The sequence below is a fragment of the Triticum aestivum genome, chromosome 7A, assembly GCF_018294505.1.
Source record: "Triticum aestivum cultivar Chinese Spring chromosome 7A, IWGSC CS RefSeq v2.1, whole genome shotgun sequence".
NCBI lineage: Eukaryota > Viridiplantae > Streptophyta > Magnoliopsida > Poales > Poaceae > Triticum > Triticum aestivum.
Window position 1 is genome coordinate 547411111 of NC_057812.1, and position 16414 is coordinate 547427524.

Below are 16414 nucleotides of genomic sequence, written 5' to 3' on the forward strand. Positions count from 1 at the left end.
TGCCATGTCATCTATAGCCCATCTTATAGCCAATATGTACAATAGTTGATTAGAAGAGTGTACTATTTTTTATTATATGACCAACTTTCACTCTCACAAAGTGCCTAGGAGCACGTGCTAGAGCTGACTCTTCACCAAGAGTCCGCTTACATTCTCTCTTCTCTTTTCTTTCCTCCAACTAAGCAAGAATATACTTATAGCCAGCTGACTCAGCTATATTGTACTTGCTCTAATGGGTTTAATAGTATGGTGTCGGGGACGGGGTGGGGGCAGGACCAGAGCACCCCCCCCCCCCCCCCGCCCCCCGCCCCCCGCCCCCCTAAAGTATTCATGGTTGGCATAGTAAGGGATTCATCCAAAAAAAGTCATATTTTTCAGTACTATACTTATGTGTGTAGATGTATTGCGACCTTGTTTGAGTTGGGCCCTAAGCCATCATTCTTCTTGTCATGGTCTAGAGTTGTTTATGAAGGTTGTAGAATTAGTTCAGACCATAGCTCCTTGACAATGGTCCACATGTTTTGCGGACTACCAATTTAACCAGCATGCTTGCTCGGCTTGTTGCACATACTTAGCTCTCCTTAATAGTGTCACTTTTCAGAGTTTTCTTCTAACAATGCCATCACCTACGTGTTGTGGATGCCCTTGCAGCCAATGGTCAAGTTACACAAGGATGTTCAATTAAAAAAAATCCTCCACAACAAAATTTCTTAGTATTTCTTCCAAAGTTGGGGCTGCCCTTTGGCATTCACATAGCTCTGCCATTGATAGCGGTATCGACCAAAACATTCATGGAATCCTCTGTGGCAACATTTTATATGCTCTTGCACCATCTGTACTCGTATGGAAGTATGTCTGGAATAGATCTTACCAAGTACGCATAATATCTTGACAAGCGAACATTTGTGGTCTTGCGATCATTAGTGGGAGGGTTGTGTTGTGGGATTCTTAACTAAAAATGCTTGTGATGTTGTGCCATTTTAGTATTACCTCTGCCATACATATGCCATTGCAAGTATAGAGTAAGTTGCTGTAATTTTATAGGCGTTTAGGCAAAAAGGTTGCACCATGCCTTGCTATCCCGATGATGTTACTTAGGATCTCTAGGATGACCGTTTTCATAGGTGTATATACTGCATAGCAAGAAAGCCATCATAAGGGCATAAAATAAAAAATAAAATTGTCAGAAAATAAGGTATTAGTACACCATGTGTATGTGATTATAGGATCAATAATGATTACAAGATACATGTACTCCAACATAAACAACTATCGAAGAAGCATTTTGTGGTGTTGTGAGGGCCAGAGCCCCCTTCCATAACATAAGGTGGGGAGAGATGCCAAGCCCCCTAATCCTAACTTTACAGAGAATTGATTAGTCCTAAAGTTTGTGTTAAAGGGTAAGTACCCCCAATTCGTTTGTTTGCCATTATCACCCAAACATCATTACTACGGGCATACCCCCCCCCCCCCCTCCTTTGCCGTGAGCCATCCAGAGAGGTCAACCTTTTGGTTTAACCAAGCCAAACATTTTTGAGTCATCCATGGACTTTGGTTTAACCAAGCCGAATGATTGGATGGCTGTTAGGATGTAAAAGGTCTGAGCTATTGTTTTTATTCCTATGAAATGTGAAGGATGTGAATCAATCCTATATAGGACTAGGAATCCGTTTCTACAAAACAACGGGCTCTAAAATAGAGGTCTACTGTTCACCTCCACACACAAATAGGTATTGTCCTAGAATATGCACATTAAAATTATTTACCTTTGATCAATAATCCTTTTACAATAATTTAGATTGTACATAATAAGAATATAAATATCAATTTTGCTAAAGCACATCTAGATGTGCCATAAGTATTGCACATCTAAGTCCTATATTATTGATTTTACATTAAGATTCGTGTGAATATTTTCTTTTTTTCCTTTTTGTGCTTGATTCACTCACTTAGATGTGCAATAACTAGAGCACATCTAGATGTGCCCTAGACACACCCTATAAACATTGGTATACTATCTGGAAAGGTACGCTTGCCATACTATATGTTTTTCAGATTTTACAAATATAATGCAGTACAAACTTGCGGTCAAAATTGTGTCATGGACACTATGTCAGTGTCCAAAACAACAATTCTTTGTGACTTTAGGACTAACCAATCCTAGCGTAGTCAGGTATCCATCAACAAAGTCATTTTTTATTAGTGTTGGTGTTATATTTCGCAAAATATTTTTAAATAATATTATAATGTGTTTATGTATGTAGATATATTGCTTTTTTTTTGACACAATACAAACACAATGCTCACATATATGCGCATACAATCAACTTTACGAACCTATGCACGTACACCCTACCCCTATGAGCACCTCCCCACAAACGCTTGTCGACGGGAATGTCTCCTTTCACTGAAGGCACATCGCCGGAAGGCCTAAAATAAATCCAGGAAAATGCGACCTCCAGTGCCAAGTGTATGATTTAAACCCTGGTGGGTTGATTCCACCACAAGGAACCTAACCATCTAAGCTACCCTCATTTCGCTGTATGTAGATATACTGGACCCTTATTTTGAGATGAACCCTAAGTTGTCGCAAATTTTTGCTATGGTCCAGGGAACAACCCTAGCCAAGTTGGTCGGGGGCAGAGGCTATCCTTAATTCTGCAAAATGGAAAATGATACACGGCATATTGTGTAAAACAGCGGAGAACGTCGTACCTCTCTAGAGGCGACGGTTTCGTGTTAATATAGGCAGGGGCATATCCCTGATAAGCATACAAGGTTGTTGAGATTACATCTTGAGGTACAAGGAAGGTAGAGATAAGATATACATGAGGAGATTACAACCATATACTCTAACCAACCTAGACCGAAGCCTATCTCAACTAAACCGGTGCATGGTGCGCCCCTTGGACCTGAATATTGCATGGTTTAACTGTTGGGGAACGTAGTAATTTCAAAAAAATTCCTACGCACATGCAAGATCATGGTGATGCATAGCAACGAGAGGGGAGAGTGTGATCTACGTATCCTTGTAGACCGACAGCGGAAGCGTTAGCACAACGCGGTTGATGTAGTCGTACGTCTTCACGGCCCGACCGATCAAGCACCGAAACTACGACACCTCCGAGTTCTAGCACACGTTCAGCTCGATGACGATCCCCGGACTCCGATCCAGCAAAGTGTCGGGGAAGAGTTCCGTCAGCACGACGGTGTGGTGACGATCTTGATGTACTACCGTCGCAGGGCTTCGCCTAAGCACCGCTACAATATTATCGAGTACTATGGTGGAAGGGGGCACCGCACACGGTTAAGAATATGATCACACGGATCAATTTGTGTATCTAGGGGTGCCCCTTGCCCCCGTATATAAAGGATCAAAGGGGGGGTGCGGCCGGCCATGAGGAGGGCGCGCCAGGAGGAGTCCTACTCCCACCGGGAGTAGGATTCCCCCCTTTCCTAGTTGGAATAGGATTCGGGAGGGGGGAAAGAGGAGAGAGAGAAGGAAGGGGGGGGGGGGGCGCCGCCCCCCTCTCCTTGTCCTATTCGGACTAGGGGGGGGGAGGGGCGCGCGGCCCAGCCCTGGCCACCTCTCCTCTCTTCCACTAAAGCCCACTAAGGCCCATATACCTTCCGGGGGGTTTCGATAACCTCCCGGTACTCCGGTAAAATCCCGATTTCACCTGGAACACTTCCGATATCCAAATATAGGCTTCCAATATATCAATCTTTATGTCTCGACCATTTCGAGACTCCTCGTCATGTCCGAGATCACATCCGGGACTCCAAACAAACTTCGGTACATAAAAAATGCATAAACTCATAATATAACTGTCATCGAAACCTTAAGCGTGCGGACCCTACGGGTTCGAGAACAATGTAGACATGACCGAGACATGTCTCCGGTCAATAACCAATAGCGAAACCTGGATGCTCATATTGGCTCCTACATATTCTACGAAGATCTTTTATCGGTCAGACCGCATAACAACATACGTTGTTCCCTTTGTCATTGGTATGTTACTTGCCCGAGATTCGATCGTCGGTATCTCAATACCTAGTTCAATCTCGTTACCGGCAAGTCTCTTTACTCGTTCCGTAATACATCATCTCACAACTAACTCATTAGTTACAATGCTTGCAAGGCTTATGTGATGTGCATTACCGAGAGGGCCCAGAGATACCTCTCCGACAATCGGAGTGACAAATCCTAATCTCGAAATACGCCAACCCAACATGTACCTTTGGAGACACCTGTAGAGCACCTTTATAATCACCCAGTTATGTTGTGACGTTTGGTAGCACACAAAGTGTTCCTCCGGCAAACGGGAGTTGCATAATCTCATAGTCATAGGAACATGTATAAGTCATGAAGAAAGCAATAGCAACATACTAAACGATCGGGTGCTAAGCTAACAGAATGGGTCATGTCAATCAGATCATTCATCTAATGATGTGATCCCGTTAATCAAATAACAACTCTTTGTTCATGGTTAGGAAATATAACCATCTTTGATTAACGAGCTAGTCAAGTAGAGGCATACTAGTGACACTCTGTTTGTCTATGTATTCACACATGTATTATGTTTCCGGTTAATACAATTCTAGCATGAATAATAAACATTTATCATGATATAAGGAAATAAATAATAACTTTATTATTGCCTCTAGGGCATATTTCCTTCATTAACACCCTCCCATAATCACAACTTGGACAAGTTGAGATTACGCTTAAATTCTTCAAAACCTCTGGTAGGCAAAGCTTTAGTGAAGCCATCTGCAACTTGATCTTGAGACCGAATGAACCGAATATCCAGCTTTTTGTCTGCAACTCTTTCTCTGACAAAGTGAAAATCTATTTTGATATGTTTTGTTCTTGCATGAAATATTGGGTTAGCAGAAAGATAGGTGACACCCAAATTGTCACACCATAAGCATGGGGCCTGTTTACTATGTATTCCAAGCTCCTTCAATAATGACTGAACCCAAATAATTTTTGCAGTAGCATTTGCTAGTGCTTTGTATTCTGCTTCTGTGCTGGATCTAGACACAGTAGCTTGTTTCTTAGCACACCATGAGATTAAATTTGGACCAAAGAACACTGCAAAACCACCCGTTGAGCGTCTGTCATCAAGGCAACCTGCCCAATCAGAGTCAGAAAAGGCACTTACAAGTGTTGATGGTGACTTGGTGAAGGTGAGTCCAACACTGGAAGTGTTCTTGACATATCTAAGTATGCGCTTTGCAGCTGTCAGATGTACTGTAGTGGGTGCATGAAGGAACTGACATACTTTGTTCACAGCAAAGGAAATATCAGGCCTAGTCAGAGTTAAATATTGCAGTGCACTAACCATACTTCTGTACCTGGTGCTGTCCTCTTGATTCAAGAGTTTCCCTTCTGTTAAGGATAGTTTCTCAGAGCTGGATAGAGGTGTTGGAGCTGCCTTGCAGCCTTGCAACCCTGCTCTTGCTACAAGATCAATGGCATATTTCTCTTGAGACAAGTGAAGCTCATCCCCACTTCTTTTTACTTCAATGCCAAGGAAATAGTGCAAGCCTCCTAGATCCTTGAGAGCAAACTCAGAGTTCAAATCCTTGAGCAGTGCTGAAATAGCTTCATCAGATGAGCTTGTGACAATAATATCATCAACATATATGAGTACAAATATAGATGTATTTGACTTGTTGAAAATAAACAGTGAGGTGTCAGACTTGGACGGAGCAAACCCAAGTCCTTGAAGCTTTGAACTCAACCGAGAATACCATGCTCTAGGAGCTTGTTTTAATCCATATAGAGCCTTGTCAAGCTTGCATATGTGGAGGGGTTTTTGTCTGTTTTCAAACCCAGGAGGTTGTTTCATGAACACTTCCTCTTCCAGAACACCATGAAGAAACGCGTTCTGAACATCTAGTTGGCGTAGACTCCATCCTCTGGATACGGTAATAGACAAAACGAGACGAATAGTAGCAGCCTTTACTACAGGACTAAAGTGTCCTCATAATCTAGACCGTATCTTTGTTTAAAACCTTTTGCAACTAGTCTAGCCTTATAACGATCTATGGTGCCATCAGACTTCTTTTTAATTCTGAAGACCCATTTACAATCTATAACATTTTTACCTTTGCCTTGACGTGCTGGAACTAAGTGCCAAGTTTTGTTTTTGTGGAGCGCCATGTATTCATCCTCCATAGCCTTCTGCCACTTTGGATCGCCTAGAGCTTTTGCAACAGAGTGTGGGATATCTGGTTCATGTGAAACACAAGCAAGTCCAAACTTTGCTAAAGACTTGTAATTTTTGGGTTGAGTTACTCCCCTCTGAAGCCTAGTGCGAGGTGGTGAAGAAGGATCCGCAGAAGATCCAGCGCCAGGAGCGGCTGCAGGCTCGCTGGGCGAGGACATGCAGGCCGGATCTTCTGTGGCCGGCGCACGTGGAGCTGAAGAAGAAGTCACCGCAGAGGATCCCGATCCAGCTGGGGGCGCATGATGGTGCAATGATTGCACCGGTGGGACAGGGACTGCAGCATGATCCACACCGGAGTCAGCGCCCGTATCCAGCCGTGATGGGCGCCGCACGTAGCATCGCGTGTCGGGGCCAAACCGACCAGGTGCGGGGCCAGACGCGGGGCCGGGCGCGGAACCAGGCGCGAGCGGCTGGAGTTGGCGCCGCGTGGCACTGGTGGGTTGGCGCGGAGCGGCCACCGGGCGGTCAACTGAGCCGCTGGTGGCGTGTGGCGACGCGGGGCTCGAGGCGGATCGGCCTGGCGCGGAGGGCGCGGATCCCGTGGGGGCCAGGGCGGCAGACTGGCGCAGGAGCGATCCCGAGGCTGATGCGCCTAGATCCCGAGGGAGATCTGCTTCGATGCTGCTGCTGTTTTGTCCAGGAAACATAAAATGATGATTTGGGCTGATTTCTTCACCATTTTCTGCACAATTTTTCCGTTGCATCACAAGACTCAAGACCATCATTAGTAAGAGGATTAGTCAAGAATTGATCATCAGTGTCTAAAACATCCCCATTGTCACGCCCGGTGAGATGTGAAGGTAGAAGAAGAATATCCTTTTGAAGAAGGGCTCCGGCGTTTGGATGAAGTTGTGCAAAAGGGAAAACGGTTTCATCAAACACAACGTCACGGGAAATATAGACACGTCCAGTGGATACATCAAGACACTTTACACCCTTATGTTGTGGACTATAGCCCAAGAAAACACACTGTTTTGATCTGAACATGAGTTTGCGGTTGTTGTATGGCCGAAGATTTGGCCAACACGCACACCCAAATACTCATAGAGATGTGTAATCTGGTTTTGTATGAAGGAGACGTTCTACTGGAGATTCATTGTTGATGACTCTACTTGGCAACATGTTTATGAGGTGGACTGCGGTGAGAAATGCCTCATCCCAGAATTTGAAAGGCATAGAGGCAGCCGCAAGTAAGGCCAGGCCGACTTCAACTATATGCCTGTGCTTGCGCTCAGCTGATCCGTTTTGCTAGTGAGCATGGGGGCATGACACGTGGTGTGATATGCCAATTTGCTGGAAAAAAAAGTTGAGGTTGCGGTACTCCCCTCCCCAATCGGATTGGAGAGCTAGGATTTTGCAATCAAACTTTCTTTCTACTAGTGCTTGAAAGTTGTGAAAAACTTGAAAAACATCAGATTTCTTTTTGATGAGATAGATCCATGTGTACTTGCTATAGTCATAGATAAAACTGACGTAATAAGTGTGTCTGCCAACTGATTTTGGGGTAGGACCCCAAACATCGGAAAAAATGAGCTCAAGAGGTTTGGTGGAGATGCTTGTAGACACAGGATAGGGTAATTGATGACTTTTAGCACACTGACATGAATCACAAATTGTTTCACGATCTCGCTCACCAACAAACGGGAGCTTATTCTTTTTAAGCAAGTGTTCAACTAAAGAAAAAGATGCATGCCCTAATCTATCATGCCACCGTGTTGAAGAGACTTTGGTGACATCATAGGCTTGTTTATTCAATCTCCTAAGCTCCGGAATCAACGGGTACAGCCCTCGAACGCATCTACCTCGATACAGAATTTTCTTCGTGACCTGATCCTTGATCAAAAAGAAAGACGGATGAAACTCAAGGAATACATGATTGTCAATGGCAATGCGATGAACTGAAAGGAGATTTTTCGAAGCACTAGGGACATGCAAGATTTTTCTTAGACGAATATTTCTATGGGGGGTTTTAAGCACTGAATGACCAACGTGGCTAATGCTCATACCTTCTCCGTTGGCAGTGTGAACTTGGTCTTGCCCACGGTACTTTTCATGGACTGTCACCTTTTCCAGCTCGCTCGTGATGTGGTCAGTTGCGCCACTGTCCACATACCAGTTCGTGTTGATGCCGTAGGAGCCATCAGCAGCACCTGCAACTTTCTCATCTTGTGAGGATTCGCCATCATCTTCATAGCGATACCAGCAGTCGCGGGCGGTGTGGCCTAGCTTGCCGCAGATTTGGCATCGCGGCGCATCAGGGTTGGCGCGAGGCCTGCCACCACGGCGGCCCCTATTGTTGTTGTTGGAGGGCCGCCCGCCGCCGCCGCCGCCACCACGAGAGGAGTTGCCGCCGCCACTGTTTCCGCCAGATGGCGGCTTGCCCTTGCCGCACGGTGGTCCACGATAGCGTGAACCACCACCACCGCGACCGCCGCCGCGAGAGACCACGTTAGCAGATGACTTGAAGCCCCCGCCCGAGTTGTTGTTGTAGAGGGCGAGGCGCTGATCAAAGTTGCTCATCTGAGCGTAGAGGTCGTCGATGCTGATGGTGTCGGTGCGCGCGTCATTGGCGGAGACAAGGGGTTGGTACTCCATGTCGAGGCCGGCGGTGATGTAGGAGACAAGTTCATCGTCATCGATGGGCTTTCCGGCGGCTGCGAGCTCATCGGCAAGCGCTCTCATCTCGGCGAAGTAGGCCGCAACAGATTGCGTCCCCTTCTGCGCCGTGGAGAGAGCAACCCGGATGTTGTTGACGCGGGCTCGGGACTGCGATGAGAACATGTGGGCGAGAGCCGCCCAGAGCTCGTGCGGCGTGGCGATGGAGGTAACCTGCACGAGGACTTCTTTGGTGAGAGTATTGAGCAAGTATCCAAGTACCTGCTGCCCTTCTTTGAACCAGATCGGATGGAGAGGGTTCGGTGTCTGCTCTTCTTTCCCGTCTTTGTCCTTTGTGACGAGGATCTTGACAGGTTCCGGCATGGAGCCGTCGGCGTAGCCGAAGAGGCCAGCCCCTCTTAGCTGTGGTGTCACCTGCGCACGCCACAGGACGTAGTTGGTGCGGGTGAGCTTTTTTGCAACCTGCCCAAGGGAAGCCTGGACGGTGCTGGAGGAGGACGACATGGCTGGCGCTGGATGGGTTTTGCTAGATGCGATGGATAGAGGTGGCTCTGATACCATGTAAAAAAGCGGAGAACGTCGTACCTCTCTAGAGGCGACGGTTTCGTGTTAATATAGGCAGGGGCATATCCCTGATAAGCATACAAGGTTGTTGAGATTACATCTTGAGGTACAAGGAAAGTAGAGATAAGATATACATGAGGAGATTACAACCATATACTCTAACCAACCTAGGCCGAAGCCTATCTCAACTAAACCGGTGCGTGGTGCGCCCCTTGGACCTGAATATTGCATGGTTTAACAGATTGCTTGAAGTACTATTAGCAACATGAGAACTGATGTAATGTCCGTTGCGGTCCAATGGAGCATAATGTTGCAGACAACACAATGTTCTGTAAATCAGCGTGAAGTTTCCACGAAAACATGTCTGCCAAGTGTAATAGTGATTTGGTGCCTTTGCTGCAACTCGAGTACTGTTTCTGAAAAGAATCTTCTGTGTGAACCTTTCCACGTGCTTATGCTGCGATGCAAGATCCACAGTTGATCTGGATGTAAAAAATGGACAAGCCATGCAGGCAAACTAAGGAACATCTCAAGGGAACTTACGAGATTAACTTTTCTTACGTAAATCAGATTCTCCTTTTCATGCTAGCAACACATTGTACTATCTCTATTCCAAAATATAAGACGTTTTGGTAGGTAGTAGTACTCACTGCATACAAAGTTTTGCAGAGTTACTTTTTAGACAACAGTGATAAATACAAATAGTCAAGCATGCATTATGCAGTTTGTGAAGTTCATTCATCAAACTTTTCGTTGGTTCAAAACAAATTATCTGAGATACTGGGCTTTCAAAGCAAATCAGAATGGGACGACCTACATCTAGCCCTAGCCTGCATTGTGAAATCTTTGTTTTCAAGCCTCAACTGGTGAAGTGATGAAAAAGATTTGATAGTTGTAACACTGTCCCACATCTCACCGGTGCTACCGATTTCCTTTTGCTTGGAACTAGCCAAATTGTGCAAAACAACAAGCCCTAAAATGGAACAAAGATCACACCAGCTTGCTAAAAGCAGAGTTATGGTAGCAAAAACCATGACGCACTAAGCTAGGAATTATGATATAAAATGTAGGTCATGCTAACAAAGATCACACCACAGCTATAAAAATAGCAATATCATCCCACTGTGCCTCATCAACAATCTGTACTGCAATACAATCATTTCTATCATCATTATGCAAGCAAACATCCTAAAATAATACTCCCTCCGATCCCAAATAAGTGTCTTGGTTTTAGTTTAAATTTAAACAAAAACCACGACACTGATTTTGGATAGAGGGGAGTAACATTTAGAAGGAGATTTTTCCAAGTAAAATAGACCAATTGCTCAGGCTAATCTAAAAAGTTGGGAATATGATCTAGCAATGAACAGGTGATGACAGGGATCAATGAACAGGTGTTGTCATTGCTCTTGCAAGACAGGGAGCTTATATCATTTTGTAGTCAATAACCATAGCACTTATTCTTGCTTCTCCTTCAAAATATTTGTCATACAAACCACACACTCATTCATTTTGCAGCTCTGGCCCTTGCCCCTTTGGAATTGACTTGGATGGATGATTCACATTCGTTGATCCCTACTGTAAAATACCACAAGTACTAACATGACAACTACACAAGTGAAGAATTGAAAAACAAAAGGTGACATCATAACAGTAACGGAGATGACAAATTGACCATGATTGGAAAATTTGATGGTCCTGGGATGAATAACCATGGCATTGCTGTACTAAATGTTCAGGGGGGTGTAGTACAAGAGAACATACAACTATGTATACAGCAGTGAAGGAGTGCATGGGCTAAGAAAGCACAGCACACAATAACACATAGGTTTAAGTAACAAAAAATTGAATGAATTTTGTGGGCTGAACAACATCATAAGTTACGACGAAGAATCTTCATCTTCGGCGCCCTTAATGACAGCAGAGCACATGACCTGCTTTGAGACGCGGGTATCAAGCTCTCTTGACACCTCTGTTAGTCTCAAGTCAAAGTTGGCCCTGCACCTCTGAGGTTTGGGTGATGATGAACCTGAAAACCGCCTCCTTGGGCTTGACAACCTCGCAGTTGGTGACCCTGACAGCCAGCTCTTTGTGAGTGCAGGCACGATCTCCTTCCCTGTCATGATGGGTCTTGTCTCCTGGTTCTCCTTCCCTGTTACTGTCATGATGGGTCTTGTCTCCTGGTTCTCCTTCCCTGTTACTGTTATGATGGGTCTTCTCCCCTGGTTCAAAGGACCTCTCTTTGTCTCCAATGGTAATGGTCTCATCGGGGAGATGGTCGTGGATGGCAACTTCTGCCTGATTCGCTCACGCGCACGCTCAGCGGCTGCCATTGCTTTGTCCTTGTTCATAGTGATCAACGTCCATGGGTTGATCGAGACGTCATCCTTCCTTCTTGTTGCATCATTGGCCTCCTTCTCGTCGATCCTAATCGATAGCTTTCGGGTACTCTATCATGTTCAAAATTGTTTTGTTATCTATGAAGTTACCTGACAGTAAATTATACATATTAGGGAAGCAATGTATCCCCTCTTACCTCATTCACTTCATCTTTTCTGCATAAGATCCTTGACAAGAAGGATGGCCTTTCTGGAGAGTCGAAGTCAATGCTCTCGTCCGAGGAAAAATCAGAGTCATCAAAAGGATCATATGCCTGTGCAGCTTCTCGCATAGCAAGGATGTAATCGTATGTCCTCATTCCCTGTAGTGAAAAATACGCAAATGAGGCTTCCAAAAATGTGAGCATATTTCCGAGCTCCACACACTGGTAACATAAGTATGTGTTTGGCAAAATGCAAACCTTTCTAATGAGCAGAACATGGAAAAAGAAGAGCTGACCCAGTGCTGCAGTACTGTACAAAGTGAAGATGACAAATACCATCTGTGGCCAAAATTAAAGAGAAAAGTGTGAGCTTCACAAGTGAAATGCATCAATGAAGTTTGTCACCAGGCATATTCTTGTCATAACTTACAGATAATGCTGCGTGAGCTCCTTTAGGTAGCCCTACGTGAAGCCTGTGCTCCATTTCAGTTTTCAGCCCTTTGCTGTCGATGAAGCAGCGAATAAAAATCGCAACCGCTGTTCCCCCCTCGATAACAAGCTGATAAAGTAGATTGCAAATTCATATACCAAATAGAACTGGTCAAATGAAAAACAGCTTGGAATGCTGGGCATTTAAATATCAGTGGAATTTTGAAACAAATGGAATTGCAAATTTGCAGAGAGTTAGCACCCACCATCAGCAAAACAAAGAACATTAGCAGGATAAATGCTGCATAATTCCTTCTCCCTATGCAATTGTTGAGCCACTGCATTGAAGAAAGTACATGATCAATCAATTGACTTCCCAAGAGATGAAGAGCAGAGCCAGAGATTTGGAAGTGAGCTATGCATAGTTATAGTGGTTACCCTGCAGTGGTGATCAAATCCATCAACACACCGGTCGCAAGTTTTACAGTGCTTGCTGCGCAATTTCACCTGTAGTTTAAGCTTCGTAAGTTCTTGATTGCTAAACTGTTGTCACAGAGGTAATTCACTTGTTGAACTTGACTAACAACACATGAATCCAGTCCATTAAACACACCCTATATTCAGAAATTAACCTCTCCACATAGAAATAAAAATTGCTCCTAAAGCACTCAAATAAGCCGCATTTCTTGGTTTCTTTGAAACACAGAAGGTCTGTAAACTAGAGATGAGGGAGAGGGACGTAAGCGGAGACCTCGCAGTCGCAGATTGGGCAGAATGAGATGTCCTGGTCGTCGGTGGCGTGCGGCGAGACGATGTCCTCAAGGCTGGTGAAGGCAAAGGGGAGCATGGGGTCGAGCTGGACACTGGAGTTCCACTGCTCGAGGTAGCTCCTCCGCACCCAGCGGTTCATGACGCGGACCTCGACCCTCTTGAGCAGCCGCGCCGCGTACCGCCACAGGATGTACCCGTAGCGCAGCCTCGGCAGCCTCCGCCCGCCGCCCCTGGCGAGACTGCGCTGCCTCTTCACCTTCTTGGCGTGGGTCCGGTCGGAGGGGTCGACGGCGGTGCAGCGCACGTAGAGGGCCGCGGTGGCGGCGGCCTGTCGTCGACCAGGGCCGATGCCGTCAGCGCAAGGCAACGCGAGGAGGGCACGAGCAAAGCCGCGTTTGGGCAAGAGAGGGAGGGAGGTCGCTGGTTTACCGAGACGGAGAAGAGCGCGAGGAGGGTGTTGCCGGCGACGGCGCTGCCGAGGTAGGGCCCGAGGACGACGTAGAAGGCCGTGACGAGGACGGCGAACACCCCCGCGCCCACGAGCTGCAATCGATCGAGAAAAGCGCGAGGTCGGATGGTGGCGCTGGAAGCGGCGAAGAGGGGGGGAGATGAAGAGAGGGCGACCGACGGAGACGGACCTGGAGCGGGTGGAGGGGGAGCTGCCAGCCGTGCCGCCGGGGCCAGGCCATGGCCGTCGAGGTCTCGCCGCCGCGCCCTGCGAACAGATTCGATTGGGTTGGATTCGATCCGAGCGCGCTGCTCTGCTCTCGCCTCTGGTCAGGTCAAGTCAAGCGGCGGGCGTGGTACTAGAGAGAGGAGGAGGCGGCTTGTGTGCTCTCTCTGACAGGTGGGGCAGGGCCGCCGCCCGCAGCAACGGCTTTCCTTTCCTCCTACTGTTTTGAATTTCGAATCGCCGGGGCGGCTGTGCGGGCCGGACTGACAACTTCCGGGGACAGAGATGTTTCTTGAGCGTGTTTCGTTCGCTGCCCAAGGCCCAGGAGCCCGAAACGAGATGCTAATCCCCAAGGCCCAGGAGTCCGAGTGTTAGGGGCCTTCGCAGCCCAAGGCCCATGAGTCGGAGTGTTAGGGGCCTTCGCAGCCCAAGGCCCAGGACTCCGAATACAAAGACCGAGTGAGGATTTTCACTTTTTCTTTTGCGGGGACGGCTTCCCATATCCGAGTGATCACCATAATCTCTACTTCTAATGAAGCAGTTGGTAATCTCTGTTTCACAATTTTTTTCGTCCCACCTCTCATCCTTCGTCTGTTTTATTTTCGTCTCTCCTCTCACCTCCCACCTCCCCCGCAAGTAACGATCCCCTCGACAAAAAACCCAACCAAAATCACGTTAGAAGGGAGCGACGCCTCCAGGTAGTCCCCTCGCACGCTAGAGAAACGAACAAAAAAAAACCTACGAAAAAAATTGACGACTCGCATGCACGAGCGGGCGAGGCCTCGAGAGTGCCCTCGATCCCCATCCAGGTCACAGCAGATCCGTTCGCCGACGCCCTCGCACTCGCATCAAGCCGCCGCTGATCCCTACACTACCTCGACAGGAGCCATCACAAATAAGGATCTAATCCTCCAGAGCGCCCTCGATCCCTGCGCTACCTCCCTTCGTCGCTGCCGATCTCGTCGCTACGTCAACACAAACATTTGACGCCGCCGAACCCCTTGCCATCGTGGATCCCTTTGCAAACATCGACCTGCTTCAGGAGGCGCCATCGATCCCCTACTTCAGGAGCCAGCACTGATCCCCATCCAGGTAGTGGATGGAGCAGGCACTTGTGGTCGTGGTGGACCATGGGTGGAGTCGGAGCAGAGTCGGGGCGTAGGAGATGGGGAGAACGGAGTAGGCTTCATGATGGAAGGAGATACAACGGCGGAGAAGGAGGAGGTCGGGGGTTACACGGATGTATAGGTGGATGTCAGCAACCTGCCCCCTACGATGTCGATGGTGAGCACCACGCGCAGATGTTCCTCTTAGCTTGCTACCTCTTCCCTGCTAACCTAATTTCCCCCTACCACTCAATCAGGCCTCAAGCTACTCCCTAATTTTTGTATTTTGCATTATCGTATATTCTAAATTCTTGTTTGATTACAATGAAAGAAGTGGCAGAGGATCTACAATTCTGTCGGGGTAAAGTTCAGTGATGTTGGTGTTTCTTTTCAAGATTTCCTTTCTTTTGGCACTACAAACTTCTCAAGCAAATTCATGTGATCTACTTATTTTAGTTGTAGGTGTAATCGATCTATTTGAGGTCTGATTATGCTTTCCTGGTCAAACTTACAGTGCAAGTAGTCCATTTAACACCAAGTCAGAAAAAAACTATATTCATCCAGATGATGCCATTCATTTGCTAAGTGCTTCTGAGCATTTTTTTTATTCTGATGCATTTGCTTCTGAATCATGACATGTGGTTTTGTTTTTTATCTGGTTATGTGCAAGTTCATGTAAGGAGAGCAAGGATCCCTGTGAGATGCTACTCTAATTTTTTGCCATTAAGATGACACTATTGATCACAATCTTGTTATGGCCGAAACAATTGCCTTGATGTAAGGGCATATTTATCCCTTAGTTGTTTTGGTGATTGATGACAATGCTTTTGTGGACTAATCATGTGCATGGAGTATTTCAGACATATCTTGACTAGGCACAGGACGATTTGGTGCCCCTCGAAGACTATTGAAGACGACGTTTCTCTATGTTTCTTTTTGGTGGATTTGAGTCGTAGGAAAGCCGTACTATTAAGAGGGGATCCGCTTTGAAAATGTTTGGGTGGAATCATCACGTACACGTCTACTCCTTTTGCACCACCTTTCCTTTGGATCTTTGGAGCATCCTCCGTCTCTCCTTGTCTATATATGCAAAATGAAGGTCTCCTAGTGTTGCTGAACTGGGGCATGCGGTAGTACTGCTCCTCTGAAGCGGTAGTACCGCAGGTCCTTGCGGTAGTACCAGCCTCTGGCGCGGTAGTACCGCAAGTGCTCACGGTAGTACCGCACCTCGGGAGCAGTAGTACAGTGGCCTCAGGCCAGGCGCTGCTGCTAGTGCAGTAGTAGGCACTACAAAAAAAGACACATCCGATCGATCAATCGATGGCTGTTAACTGAACCCGATCGAGTGATTCCTTGGCTACTGCTGCTAACTGAAGCCGATTGATGGGATGAACAGTGAGCGTTGGGGGGGGGGGTTGGATGAACAGTGAGCGGTGGCGTTGCCTCTGGATGAACAGGACCCCGTGGTGTGGTG

General features: G+C 46.8%; 1 protein-coding gene and 1 pseudogene across 1 annotated transcript; both read right to left on the bottom strand.

The window, feature by feature from the left end:
* Window positions 1-8743: 8743 nt before the first annotated feature.
* On the bottom strand, window positions 8744-8882 carry LOC123155159 (uncharacterized; annotated as a pseudogene).
* A 2214-nt stretch (window positions 8883-11096) lies between these two features.
* Window positions 11097-14016, bottom strand: LOC123151914 (protein S-acyltransferase 18). The gene is made up of 9 exons (XM_044571546.1): window positions 13800-14016; window positions 13591-13704; window positions 13142-13489; window positions 12829-12897; window positions 12657-12728; window positions 12392-12520; window positions 12220-12300; window positions 11956-12120; window positions 11097-11869 (listed from the first exon to the last, which is right to left on the bottom strand). Exons 1-9 carry the CDS (start codon window positions 13848-13850, stop codon window positions 11300-11302), a joined length of 1599 nt encoding a protein of 532 aa, XP_044427481.1. The 5' UTR covers window positions 13851-14016; the 3' UTR covers window positions 11097-11299.
* Between the last annotated feature and the right edge of the window lie 2398 nt (window positions 14017-16414).

Excerpts from the sequence above, each read along its gene's own strand:
- LOC123151914 (XM_044571546.1), bottom strand. The coding sequence starts at position 13,850 with ATGGCCTGGCCCCGGCGGCACGGCTGGCAGCTCCCCCTCCACCCGCTC. Across the intron at positions 12,898-13,141 it reads GCCCAATCTGCGACTGCGAG|GTGAAATTGCGCAGCAAGCA; the intron begins GTCTCCGCTTAC and ends CTTAAACTACAG. Across the intron at positions 12,301-12,391 it reads GAGCTCACGCAGCATTATCT|ATGGTATTTGTCATCTTCAC; the intron begins GTAAGTTATGAC and ends TTTTGGCCACAG.